General features: G+C 65.0%; 2 protein-coding genes across 2 annotated transcripts; both read right to left on the bottom strand.

Moving 5' to 3' along the window:
- Window positions 1-204: 204 nt before the first annotated feature.
- Window positions 205-4,225, bottom strand: PFL1_04305 (uncharacterized protein; the record flags this gene model as incomplete). Its single annotated transcript, XM_007881831.1, has 2 exons — window positions 205-3,710; window positions 3,877-4,225. 2 exons carry the CDS (start codon window positions 4,223-4,225, stop codon window positions 205-207), a joined length of 3,855 nt encoding a protein of 1,284 aa, XP_007880022.1.
- Window positions 4,226-7,535: 3,310 nt separating this feature from the next.
- Window positions 7,536-9,525, bottom strand: PFL1_04304 (uncharacterized protein; the record flags this gene model as incomplete). Its single annotated transcript, XM_007881830.1, has 2 exons — window positions 7,536-7,842; window positions 7,949-9,525. The coding sequence occupies 2 exons, from the start codon at window positions 9,523-9,525 to the stop codon at window positions 7,536-7,538; spliced, it is 1,884 nt and encodes a 627-aa protein (XP_007880021.1).
- Window positions 9,526-11,857: the final 2,332 nt, after the last annotated feature.

The raw sequence follows: 11,857 nt of genomic DNA, 5'->3' as shown, positions 1-11,857 counted from the left end.
AGAGAGAGAGAGAGAGAGGAGGGAAAGCCCCGTCGGTACAAGACGGGGGGCAAAAGTGAAAGCCCAAAGATGTCGCAGATAGTGAAGCGAAAGAAGAAAGAGAGGATGAGAACCAAAGAGAGCGAGCAGGCAGCCGCCGAGGCGTCGACCAAGAGATGTCAGGGGCGAGGGTCGACCCGTCACAGGCGCGACTCGCTCCTAGACCTAGGCCGCCACGGGCTCGGGCTCGGCCGGCCGCGACGCCGGGTCAGCGACAGCGATGGCCTTGTCGAGCCACGCCTGCTGCCAGGCAATGATGTCCTGGCGCAGCAGCCGCGGCGACACGGGTTTGGTCATCCACGCGTCCATGCCGCACGTCTCGATGCCGCGCTGCCGGTCGTCGTCGGAGCTGAGCGCCGTGATGGCCACAATGTGCGACGGGTGGTTGTGGGCGCGCATCTGGGTGCACGCCTCGAAGCCGTCCTGTATCGGAAGCGAAATGTCGAGCAGCACCACGGCGGGGCGGAACGAGATAAACTTGAGCACCGCCTCGGCGCCGTCGTGCGCCTCTTCGTACCGGATCTGCAGCCGCTTGAGCAGCGTCACGATCAGCTTCATGTTGATCGGGTTGTCCTCGACCACCAGTACGCGGAATTCGTCGCCGCTGTCGTGGCCGCCGCCCTCGACCCTGCCCTCGTCGATGGGCGTGGGCTGCTCCGGTGGCGCTGACGAAGGTTCCGACTGGACAGCGGCCACGTGGGCCTCGCCATCGTCGCCCGCAGGCGCTGCGTCTGGGTCCGTCGACGGCTCGACGGCGCCCTTGAGTGACGCCTCGACTGCGACCACCGTGGACGCCGAGTCGGCGTCAGACACGGCCGAGGCGTCCGAGCCGTTGACACGCGTAGCGTCGCTTGGCCCGTCGACCGAAGCGGAGCGCGGATGGTAGTAGGCGTGGAGCGGGCGATGGGCGGCGTCGCGGATCATGCCCGGGTGCTCCTCGCGCAGGAAGCGCACCAGCAGGTCAAGCGCCGAGGGGCCGTGCGGCGACAGGAACGGCAGCACCGCGCGGTCCTGGAAGGCGACGATGCCCTCGGGCCGCACACGGAGCGAGAGCTGGACGACGACGAAGCGCGCGTCGGGCCGCAGCCGGTCGCGCAGCGGCGAGTCGCCCTCGACCAGGCGCGAGATGGCGCAGTCCGGCAGGATGATGCAGTCGGCCTCGAGCGGGTCCGAGACCAGCTGCAGGTCGCCGTTGGGCATCAGGTACTCGCAGATGCTGTTGCTCAGCCGACGCAGGCCGCGCGTCTCCATGCCAAAGAAGGCGATGCGCTTGACGGCGAACGGCTGCGGAGACGTGGCTGCGCCGCCGTCAGCCACGCCGCCGTTGCCCGCCCTCGGGTTGCCGACGGCCAAGGGCAGCGTCATGGTGACCCGGGTGCCGACGTTGACCTCCGAGGCGACCGACAGCTTGCCGCCCATGTTTTGCACCGTCGATGACACGATCGTCATGCCGAGGCCGATGCCGTCGCGGAACGAGTCGCCCTTGGTGAAGGGCTTGGTGAGGTGCTCGGTGCAGAACTCGCGCGTCATGCCGATGCCCGTGTCGCGCACCTCGATCTCGACGGGCACCTCGCCGGTCTCGGCATCGGGCGCGTGGCGGCCGGCGCGGAGGCAGACCTCGACGTAGCCGTGGTGCGAGAACTTGATGGCGTTAGAGGCCACCTTGCGGACGGCGTGGCTGAGCGCCTTGGCGTCGACCATCCATTCGTGGGCCGCGACGCGGTCGTCGGCCTTGATGATGAGCTGCAGCGAGGTGTTGGAACCGCCGGAGCCGACCTCGAGCCGCTGCGACTGCATCTCGAGCCGCTGCGCCAGCTCCCACTCCTCGTTGCAGACGGTCTCGACCAGCTTGACAATGTCGGTCGAGACCGGCTTAGCCAGGCGGCGCGAGCCGTCAGTGAGGCCCGCCAAGTTCTGGAAGCTGAGCAGATCGTCGATGTACGTGTTGAGCGTGGTGCCGCTGAGCGAGATCGAGTCGAGCAGCGTCGCCAGCACGCCGTCGGGCCGCAGGTCGATCGAGGGCGCCGCTTCCTCCTCGGTAATGTCGCCCGCAATGATGAAGCTGCGCAGGTACTCGACGGCGCCGAGGGCGCCGTGCAGCGGGGTGCGCAGGTTGTGCTGCACGTGGCGGAGGAACTCGGCCTGGATGCCGTCAATGTCGCGCGCCTTTTGGCGGATGATGCTGCTGACGGCGTACTCGACGCAGCTCTCCATAAACAGCTGTTCGGGCTCCTCGAGGGCGGCGTCGTCGGAGAACATAACGAGGAAGCAGAGCAGCGGCCTCGCCTGCTGCACGTCATAGGCAGCAGCCACGGCATACTCGCGCACCGGCACCTCGCCCGGCAGCAGCGGTGAGAGCGGATTCGATGAACTCGGCGGCGGCGCGTCGAGCGGCTCGCTGTCCTCGTCCGACTGGGTCGTGTCGTGTGGCGTGCGGTAGACCTTGACGCGGCTCTCGAGGCGGTCGTTGCGGACGCGGCGGCCCAGCCAGTCGCACAGCGCCTGGAGCTGGGCGGGGCCCTTGACCACGGGTCGGTACTTGGCGTCGCCGCCTAGGCAGAGAAGCTGGACTGGCGGGCCGTTGACCATCGGCTCGACCTCGTCGACGCCCGAGCTCCGCGTGCGGTGCATGGGATGCCGCCGCATCGTCGGAGAGGTCGAGGGGCCTGCGACGGCATCGAGGATAGCCGTCGTCGCGCCGCCGAGCTCCGAGGGCGGCGTCAGCGGCGCCGCGAGCAGCCGCGTGTCGGGCACCTGCCATGGCGTCATAGGGTAGGCCGACGTCCTCGGCGACACGCTGCCCTGCGCGGCCGGCTTGATCCGCAGGCCGGAAATGTCGATGGCGGCGACCGCGACGGCACCGAGGGCCCCACGCAGCTCGTCGCACGCGATGTCGATGACCGACGTCGAGTAGCGCAGCATGCCCTCGGCCCCGGACGACTCGGCGCTTGATGAGGCGGCTGCGTCGTCGTCGCCACCGCCGGCGTCGGTCGAGGCCGGACTTCGCGACACCGATGACGACTTGACCGTCTCGATGGCGCGCACCAGCTTGGCCGACCTCCGCTGCATGTCTGCCGTCTTTGCATTGCGCCGGATCTGGTGCTCCTTTTCCATGGCGTCGCTCGCCATCCGAGAAATGGACAGCAGCAGGTCGGCATCTGCCTCGCTGAATTGGCGCGGCTCCCTGGCCATGATGCACAGCCGTCCGGCCTGGACCATGCCCTCGACGCCGTCGTACGAGTAGGAGAGGTAGAGGGGCGCCGATGCGTAGAAGCGGAGCGAGTGGCCCAGCTTGCTGCAGGGCGTGCCAGCGTTGGTCGCGGGGCAGGCCGAGAAGCGCCAGTCCTTGCTGGTGTCGGCGACGACCAGCACCTCGTCCTCGGACAGCAGCATGGCGTGGGCGCAGAGGGTCGTGGCGCGGTCGATGCGCTGCACGTCGGCCTTGCCACCCTCCTGCGCGAGGATGAGCATATCCGACTCGTTTGTACTGGCAATCATGAATGAGGCGTAGTCGACCTTGAAGACGGCCATGGTGTGCTTGACGTAGAGGTTGAGCGCCTCGCGCTCGTGCGGGCCAGTGACGTGGTGCCGCCGCAGCGCCAGGCCGCACTTGTGCCGGTGCTTGCGCGGCAGCTGCGGCGGAGCGAGCCAGCCATTCCGCTTGAAGAACTCTGCCGGGGCAACAGCAGCAATCGAGCCGGGAGAAAGGCGCGAGATCAGATCCTGTGTCAGCGCCGTCGCTCCAAGGGACGCAAAGATCGATACGACGGGCCTGCAACGAAGTCCGTGACGCGGGACCGGCGGTCTGCGTTCTTGTGCACGGCATGGTTCACTCACCGAACGAGTCGAGCATATTGCCGTTGTGGGATCGGACCATCTGGTCCTGGAGCGGGCACATCTTTGGCCGGTCATCGGTGCTGCCGCTGACAGAAGTGCAGGACGAGGTCGAGGCTCCCGCGTCGCCGAGAGGCGAGCAGGGTGCCTCGGTATCGCTATCGACGCCGGAGCTGTCGGTCCAGAGTCCGCGCTGGTAAGAGTGAAGCCAGGACGACCAGGCTGTCGGATCCAGAGGGGGCTGTCTTGGCCGCGCACTCATCTTGCGCCGGGCCGCATCGCTCGAGATGCTGGACCGCGTGGACCGCGGCCGATCCACGCTGAGCAGAGGCGAGCCGGACACTTCCGTCATGTTTCCACGGCGGCGATGGGCACCTGGGTGGGGGTATAGATAGAGCCAGACGAGCGATGCCAGCAGAGGCGCCCGGTCACGTCGACTGTGACTCGGGGCCACTGGTCAAACTCAGGGCGAGTCGACGGGTTGTGTCGAGGCGAGCGCTTGGTCGGTCTGATCGGGTAGCGTCCAGGTCGAGGTCGACGGACGAAACGAGGCAAAGCAAGGCAAAGCAAAGCAAGGCGGGTCGACAGGCTGATTGGTTCAGAGTCGTCGAAGAGCGGAGGAGGTTGTTGACCGAAACGGAAAAGGAGAATAGGGCAGCGTGCACGACTCTTGCCGGATTTCTGGCTAGACGTGAAGTCGAGCAGGCTCAGATGATGGTGACGCAGGTGTGCGAGGTTGGGCGCCGCCTTGGGTGCCGGTTGGCGGTGATGGCCGTCAGGGTAGCGGAGCGAATCCTGTTTGATAGAGAATGAGCGAATGCCGAGGGGCAGCGTCGGAAGGGTGAGAGGTGATGGACAAGGCAGATCTCACGGCCAGGGGTTGGTCAATGAAGGTGGTGGTGGTGGTGGTGGTGGCTGTTGCTGTGTTCGTGAAAGGCTTCGCGAGCCCAACAGCATGGCCAGCTGACGGGTCAGCTTCGATCAGACAAAGAGCGATGTGGGCAAGAACCGAGGGCAGAAGGCCGGACGATGGTCGTGTGGGAAAAGGTGAAAGCGTTGTGGGCAGAGGCGTATCCTATCGCCTTGCTGTGTGGGGCCGAGGAAGGTTGACGAAGCCGCGGCGGATAGTGAGAGTGGTAGCGATCGGCAAATCGATCTGGAGGAATCCCAAGAACCCAGCCGGTCGGTTAGGTCGGGCCGGATCGGGTCGGCGAGATCCAGAAGGGTGGACGACTCGATAAGGCGCGATGCGGGGTCGAAGATGGGCCTCGCTCGGAAGTGGTCGCCGGCGGAGCGGTCAGCACTGCAGCGAGGCGCTCCGTCGAAGCCGTCGATTGCTGGGTCTGGACCCTGCTTTGGCGCTGGTGCTCGCGTGCCTCGACCGCGTTTGGCTGACTGCTAGCGCGCGGTATGCGCTCGCACAAGCGCCGTCGAGGCGAAACGAGGGGAGAAGGAGAAGGGTGAGGAGGAGCGCAGGGCAGGGCGAGGCGAGTCGAGGCGAGCTGAGCTGGCTTTGTAGCGTCGAGGTGCCGGGACAGTGTGTGCTGGCAGGTGGCCAAGGCGACCGCAGTCGGTGGTCGCGAGAGTGCCGGTGCCGATGGCGATGGTGATGGTGCTGTGGTGGCAGGAGGAGAAGATGGCGTCGATCGCAGCTGGATCGCCCGGAGAGCGAGGAGTCGAGCAGGGCGAGCAGGGCGAGCAGGGCCGTCGAGGTGGAAGAGAAACGAAGCAGAGGGAAGGCAGGCAGGCAGAGGATGGTCGAGCCAAGCCTGCCAGGCGCGCGGGGGCCAAGAGAAAGAAAGGCACAGGCAGAGAGGCGCGCTGAGCCCCGCTGCCAACCGACCGACCGACCCGCCGACCGACCGACCGACTTGCCTGCCTGTCTGCCTGGCCCCAATTTTTTTTTTTCTCTCCCCCGCCCGTCTGCTTCGCTCGCTCGCTCGCTCGCTGCGAGCCTCTCGTGTCTCTCTGCTGCTGCGCTGTTTCGGATTTTCCGTCCGTCCGCCCGCCTGCGGTCGCCCTATCCTAGCCTGTCTCTGGTCGTCGCACCCTGCCTGGCCTCAGCCTGCTCCGTGGCCCCCTGCCGGCCCAGCTTAGCCCCAGCCTGGCCCAGCCGAGCCGCTTACTGTAGCTCCCCCACCACCTGGCGGCTCGCTCCGGACTCGCTTCGACGGATGGCATCGACGAGCGGGCAGGCCAGGCCTGTCTGTCCCCCTTCTGCCCAGCCTGGCCTTCTTTGGCTGCCGCGCAGATCCACGCGGCTGCCGGTCATTTGACGATGAGAAGGCAGGCAAGCCAGGCAGGGACGGGCCAATTGAAAGCAGAGGCCAGCAGGCAGGCCTGGTTCGAGACGCGGAAATAGGCGCGGTACACAGAGCAAGCCGGAAGCGAAGCAAAGGTCGCGGCGCAGCGGAAGCGTAGCGGTACAGCACCGTGCCCGTACCACAACAGCTGCTGCGCCCAGCCCCGCCCTGCCCAGCCCGGTGGTCTGTCCAATCAGCGAGCAGGCCAGCAGGTTGAGGCCACGTATGTACTCCGGGCCGCCCGTCTTTCTGGCAGCCTGGCTGCCTGCTTCCTTGGCAGCGTCTTCTCCAAGGCTCGATCCCCCTCCAGCTTCTTCTGGCATTCGATCCGTCGGACTAGACCTGGCAGGAAGGCGCCGTTGTGATCGCAATCGCGCTCAGTCCAGCGCAGGAGCGAGGTAGGATGGATGGATGCGCTCTGCAGGTGATCAACGAGGTGTTGCAGCGCTGGGTATGTGCAAGCAAGGCAAGCAAGGAGGCAGGCAGGCAGGCAGGCGGAAGGGTGACTCGGCAGAGGTCCAGAACGTCGGTCGGTCGATGTATGGTGTTTTCCGGCCACGGCCCCGGCCAACGAGCGAGCAAGCGGCTGCTGCTGCTGCTGCTTTTGGCTCGCTCGCTCGCCGCGCTTCTCTAGAGGCGAGTTCCATCGGAAGAAGTCCCGCTGCAGAGGCTCAAGCAGCAGCTGCAGGCAGGCAGGTTAGGTGCAGGCAGGCAGGCAGGCAGGTCAGCCGAACTCCGACCGCGGGCCCAGCTTGGGCGGGCCGCGGATGAACGGCTGTGTACGACCTTGCTTGATTTCGGCTTTCGGCCCGACCGCCGTCCGTCCGTTCAGCCGCGGAAGCGTCGAGGCCGACCCCGGGGGTCCTCGAGGTGCCACCTCATCGAGCAGGCCCAGGCGGGCGGATGACGAGAGGGTGAGATGCAGATCGACGTACGTGGTCCCACCGCAGACCGGCATCATGATCCCGACGGGTCAACGACGCCTGCCTGGCTTGCACACACCCGCGCACAGACGCACAGACGCACGGCTCTTTGAGTCCGGGTATGCAACGCAGGCCATTCCTCCTATCGTGGGCGTGGCACGTCAACAGAAGCAGGGCGCGTGGAACTATGCCGCCGCTACCGGTATCGACCCGAAAGGCAATGATGAGAGATAGTCTGGCAGCACCGAGGGTTCGGAAGGCCACTGCCGATCGCAGGCAGACGAGCGGTCCGGACGCAATCAATCGGTGAAATACAGCTGGTCTCGTGTGAAGCGGGTGGTGGGTGCATTGCCGGCGCGGCGCGGCGCGGCGCGGCGAGGGGCCATAGCGATCCTGCCAGCTCCAACACAGCCTGCCTGGCTACTCCGTCTCTCGCTCATGCCGCCTCTTGTGCAGCCGCAGCACCGCCTTTGCCCTCCTTGGCCGCTGCCGCCGCCGCCGACGACGACTGCTGCTGCTGCTGCTTTTGCGCCTTGAGCTTCCGCTTCTTGCTCGCCTCGATCATCTCCTTTCGGTTCTTGGCCAGCCGTCGGCCCTGCTGGCTCGTGCCCGCGGCGGCGCGCACGTCCTTGCGCTGCGGCGCCTTTTGCTTGATCTTTTTCTTGATCGACTTGTTGGGGTTGGGCAGCTCCACCAGCCACTGCGGCACCTCGCACCCAGACTGGCGCATCACGTTGACCACGCTGTGACACACAGTGGAGGAAAAGGGAGATGAGATCGTCGTCAGTCAGGGCCATGGGCGAGCGAGCGAGCGAGCGCGGCTAAGGCCCACATGGGCGGCCGACTCACGTCTTGAGATACGGCGCGTCGTCCTTGGTAAAGTAGGTGATGGCGCGGCCCTTTCTGCCTGCACGGCCCGTCCTGCCGATCCGGTGGATGTAGCTCTGGACCGTCTGCGGGAAATCGTAGTTGATGACGAGCTGGACGCCCTTGAAGTCGATGCCGCGCGCCATGAGCTCGGTACAGATGAGCACCCACACGTCGCCCCGCTTGAAGGCGCGGATAACGCCTTCGCGCTGCGCCTGGGGCCGCTCCGAGTGAATGACGTCGACGTGGAGGCCGTCGTAGACGAGCTCGTGGAAGAGCTCCTTTGCGCGCTGGATTGACTGGACAAAGAGGAGCACCGGCGGCTTCATACCGCCCTCCTGGATCAGCGAGCGCATCGCGTGCAGCTTGCCCTCCTCGGAACCGACAAAGACGAGCTCCTGCGAGATGGTCTCGGTGGCGCCGTCCTTTTGGCCCACAATGACGCGGCACTCGTCGACCATGAACGTTTTGGCCATCTCCTCGACGCCGGCGGGCAGCGTGGCCGAGAAGAGCGCCTTGCGCAGGCGCGGGTGGGAGCACGCTGCAAGGATGGCGTCGGTCTGCTCGAGGAAGCCCTGCTCGAGCAGGCGGTCGGCCTCATCGAGCACGAGGTGGCGCACATTGGACAGGTCGACCTCCTCCTGCTCGATGGCGTGCACCAGCCGCATGGGCGTCGTGATGAGGACGTCAAACTTCTTCCGCAGCTTGGGGTCCTGCTTGATTGTGGCCTCGGTGGCCTTTGTCAGGACGCAGAACTTGAAGTTGCGCCCCTCGGAGAGGCGGCGGAGCTGCTCGTAGATCTGCTGCGCCAGCTCGCGGGTGGGCGAGACAATGACGGCACGGAAGCCGTCCTTTGCGGGGGCGCGGAGGTGGTGGAGGAGGGGCAGCAGGAAGGCGAGCGTCTTGCCGGAGCCCGTCGGAGCGCCCGCCAGCAGGTCGCGGTCCTCGAGCATGACGGCCATGGCGCCCCGCTGGATAGCGGTGGGCCTGGACCAGCCCCACTTTTGCAGGTTGGTGCGCAGCCATGGCTCGACCGAGAAGCGGCCTTCGAGCTCGCGCCACGATGCCAAGGGTAGCGGGACGTCGGTGCCGGTGAGCTTGATCTTGTAGCGCTTCAGGTAGGCGGGCAGCGTCGCTTTCGTCAGGGGCGCCTCGTCGTCGTCGTCGTCGTCGTCGCGGCTTCCTGCCTTTCTCCGCTTGCTGCTGCGTGGCCTACCCTCGTCGTCGCCGCGGTCGTCGGAGATGTCGGAGGCGTCGCTGTCGTCATCGCTGCCATCATCGTTGTCGCTGCTGGCCGCGTTGCGCTTCTGCTGCGCCGATGTAGTCGACTGGCTTTTTGCCGCGCTACCGAAAAAGTCGAGCGAGTCCGGTACGACGACTTGGGTTGGGTTGGAGGACGATGCTGAGGTCTTTGCCTTCTTCGCAGACCTGTGCGAGGAGCCCCCGGACGAGGATGGGTCTGCCGGGTTGGATGCTGGGTTAAAGAGGCGGACGTCGTTGCTGAAGCGGCTGCGGTCGAAGCGTGCGCCTCCGGTCGAGAGGGTGCGGAAGATGTCCATTTCGAGGCTGCAGGCGCAAAACTAGGGCGGTCGGGTGAAACGCGAGACGATGGGATGAAGACGCCCGAGGTGCTGCTACGATGATGATGGTGAGGACAAGAAGCTAAGGGGTGGTGGCAAGCAGTGGTGGGGCAGGCGAACGAGAGCACCCTCCTGCCTACCTGGGGCCCACCCGCGCCAGCCGAGCAAAAAAATTGGGGCCACCTTCGCGCCAAACCTCGGCTCTCGGAATATTCGGCTGCTGACATAAGCAGAGCTCGCAACCCCCTAGCGGCCGCGGTACAAGCTGACAGCGGCCTCTCGCTCCTCGGCCTACGCTCGCCCCACTCCTTGGACGCTTGCGCACAAGCAGGCTTGGAAGCACCTTTGCGAGCATCGTGTGGACACAGAGCAATAGGAGAGCAGGCAATTGCCTTGCTGGACGAGCTCCCTTCATCAAAGAGAACTCAGCCGTGACATCTTTCGGAAAGGAGCCCGCCCACGACGTCACGGCCGGTCATCGGCAGGCTGACGAGCCTGTCCATCCGTATCTAGTCACAGCAGAGCTCTTTATCGCCCGCCCATGCACCGGCAGCCGGTCTGCTGTTATCTTGCGGCACCGCCTCTCCGCCGACAGAGTTGCGCCCTGAGTGACGAGCGTCGCAGATCGAAACATGCTCGGGCTGGGAAGGCGCTCCTCTCGGCGCTCATCGACGTGCTAAGGTTGCGGCGCTCTTTTCCGGGGTCTGTCGCTGCCTACGAGTGTCGCCTCTAGATCATCTCTCGCCGACGCTATCCTCCAAGTGGTGACCGCGTTGATGGTGTCCAGGTGCACGGCGTCTATGCGAACTTCACAGGATGTTTGGCGCTGGACGGCTCCAGGCCTGCCCAAGTCGAGTCACACGTGTCGATGTCAGCGGTTCAGCCTTGTTCATCAGCTGCTTGAATTGACGTTTTCTGTCCAGGCGAAGAGGAGCTTCGCCTGGACAACGAGAACCGCGATTCGATGCTCGCTGGCTCTCATTGAGCCGACCTCGATCGTGGTGGTTTACTTTGTCTTGACCTGCGCACTGGGATCGAAGAGAGCATCGTTGCGGGCCGTATCGATCGTTGCTCCTGCCGCATCGTTGGCCCCGGCCGCATCCACGCGCGCTCGAGCCTCTTCTCACAGTATAGGGGCAGACCTGCGCATGTTCCTCGCTCTTTGGCTGCCTGGACACAGCAGGCCCGAACGGGACGTCTCGACCTCGGACTAATAGTGCTCGATGCCGATGCCTTGGTCTCGGGATGGTGACGCGGCGAGGCTTGCCCGTCGGACTTGCCAGTCTGACTTTCGCCTTGTCATCCCACACGCATCGCCAGGTGGTGCGTCTCGACACAAATCGAGCGAGGAAGGAACCGCTCTCCGGGCGGCCTGCTGGGGTGAACCCCAAAGGCAGCTGCTGCTGCTGTAATCCGGGCCCCTGCTGCAGAGGTTGAGCTTTTCGACCTGCGTTTTCCTACAATCCCGCCATCACTTGATCGGTGCAGGGTGGCAGCTTTACGAGGCAAAGCCGGGGTAATTTGCCAGCCAACGAGGTGGTCTAGCCGCAGAAGGAGCGCCACGACGTTCCAGATGTTCCAGACATTCCGTCAAGGATCGCCCCTGTCGGCCCACTCATCAATCGAGTCCATGGGCTCGAGCACGTCAAGGCGGGGCTCGAGCGGTGGCGTGGGAAGATGCACACTTTGGTTGCTCTTTGACCTATTCGATGACAACAGGAATCCGCACGAAGGGCTGACCACGGAAGTCCGCTGCTCCTGTCTGCCGATGGGGCGTCCCGTGTCATGATCCGCCCCCTGTTGCAAATGCTGAGGACTCAAAGCGAGTACAGCCCGGCAGAGGGGCTGGGGACGTCGAGCTGAGGAAGAGCTGCTGCCTAGCCCCAATATGATGACAGCTTGGAGAGCCAGCGTTTCTGACTTAACGGTATAAGAACCCGACCTCAGACGAACAACATCGCCACCATCCATCACCATCCTCCCTCTACTCGAACCTCCTTCTTCCTCCTTTCTGACCCCTCCAAAGTCCTTATCCGATCATCATCCCATCGTCGATCAGGCGCTTGGCTACGACCCCCGCACTCAGCGATGTTCCCGCGACATCTCCACCGGAGCCACCGCACAGGCAAGACCAGACATCCCCGATCCTCGTCATGATCCTTCATAGAAAATAAGATTGGAAGCTCCATGGGTCTAAGGTCGTGAGTCGACGTCAACGAGCGTCTTGGTGAGAAGGAGAAGGTGCGAAGGGAGTGGGATCGGCCGGCTGAGTACGGCCAACAACAGAAGAACAGTGCCGGATCGGGTCGGA

This window comes from Pseudozyma flocculosa (assembly GCF_000417875.1).
Source record: "Pseudozyma flocculosa PF-1 unplaced genomic scaffold scaffold00014, whole genome shotgun sequence".
In the NCBI taxonomy this organism is placed as follows: Eukaryota; Fungi; Basidiomycota; class Ustilaginomycetes; order Ustilaginales; family Ustilaginaceae; genus Pseudozyma; species Pseudozyma flocculosa.
Note: the sequence above shows the minus strand (reverse complement) of the source record. Positions and strands in the feature narration are given on the sequence as shown.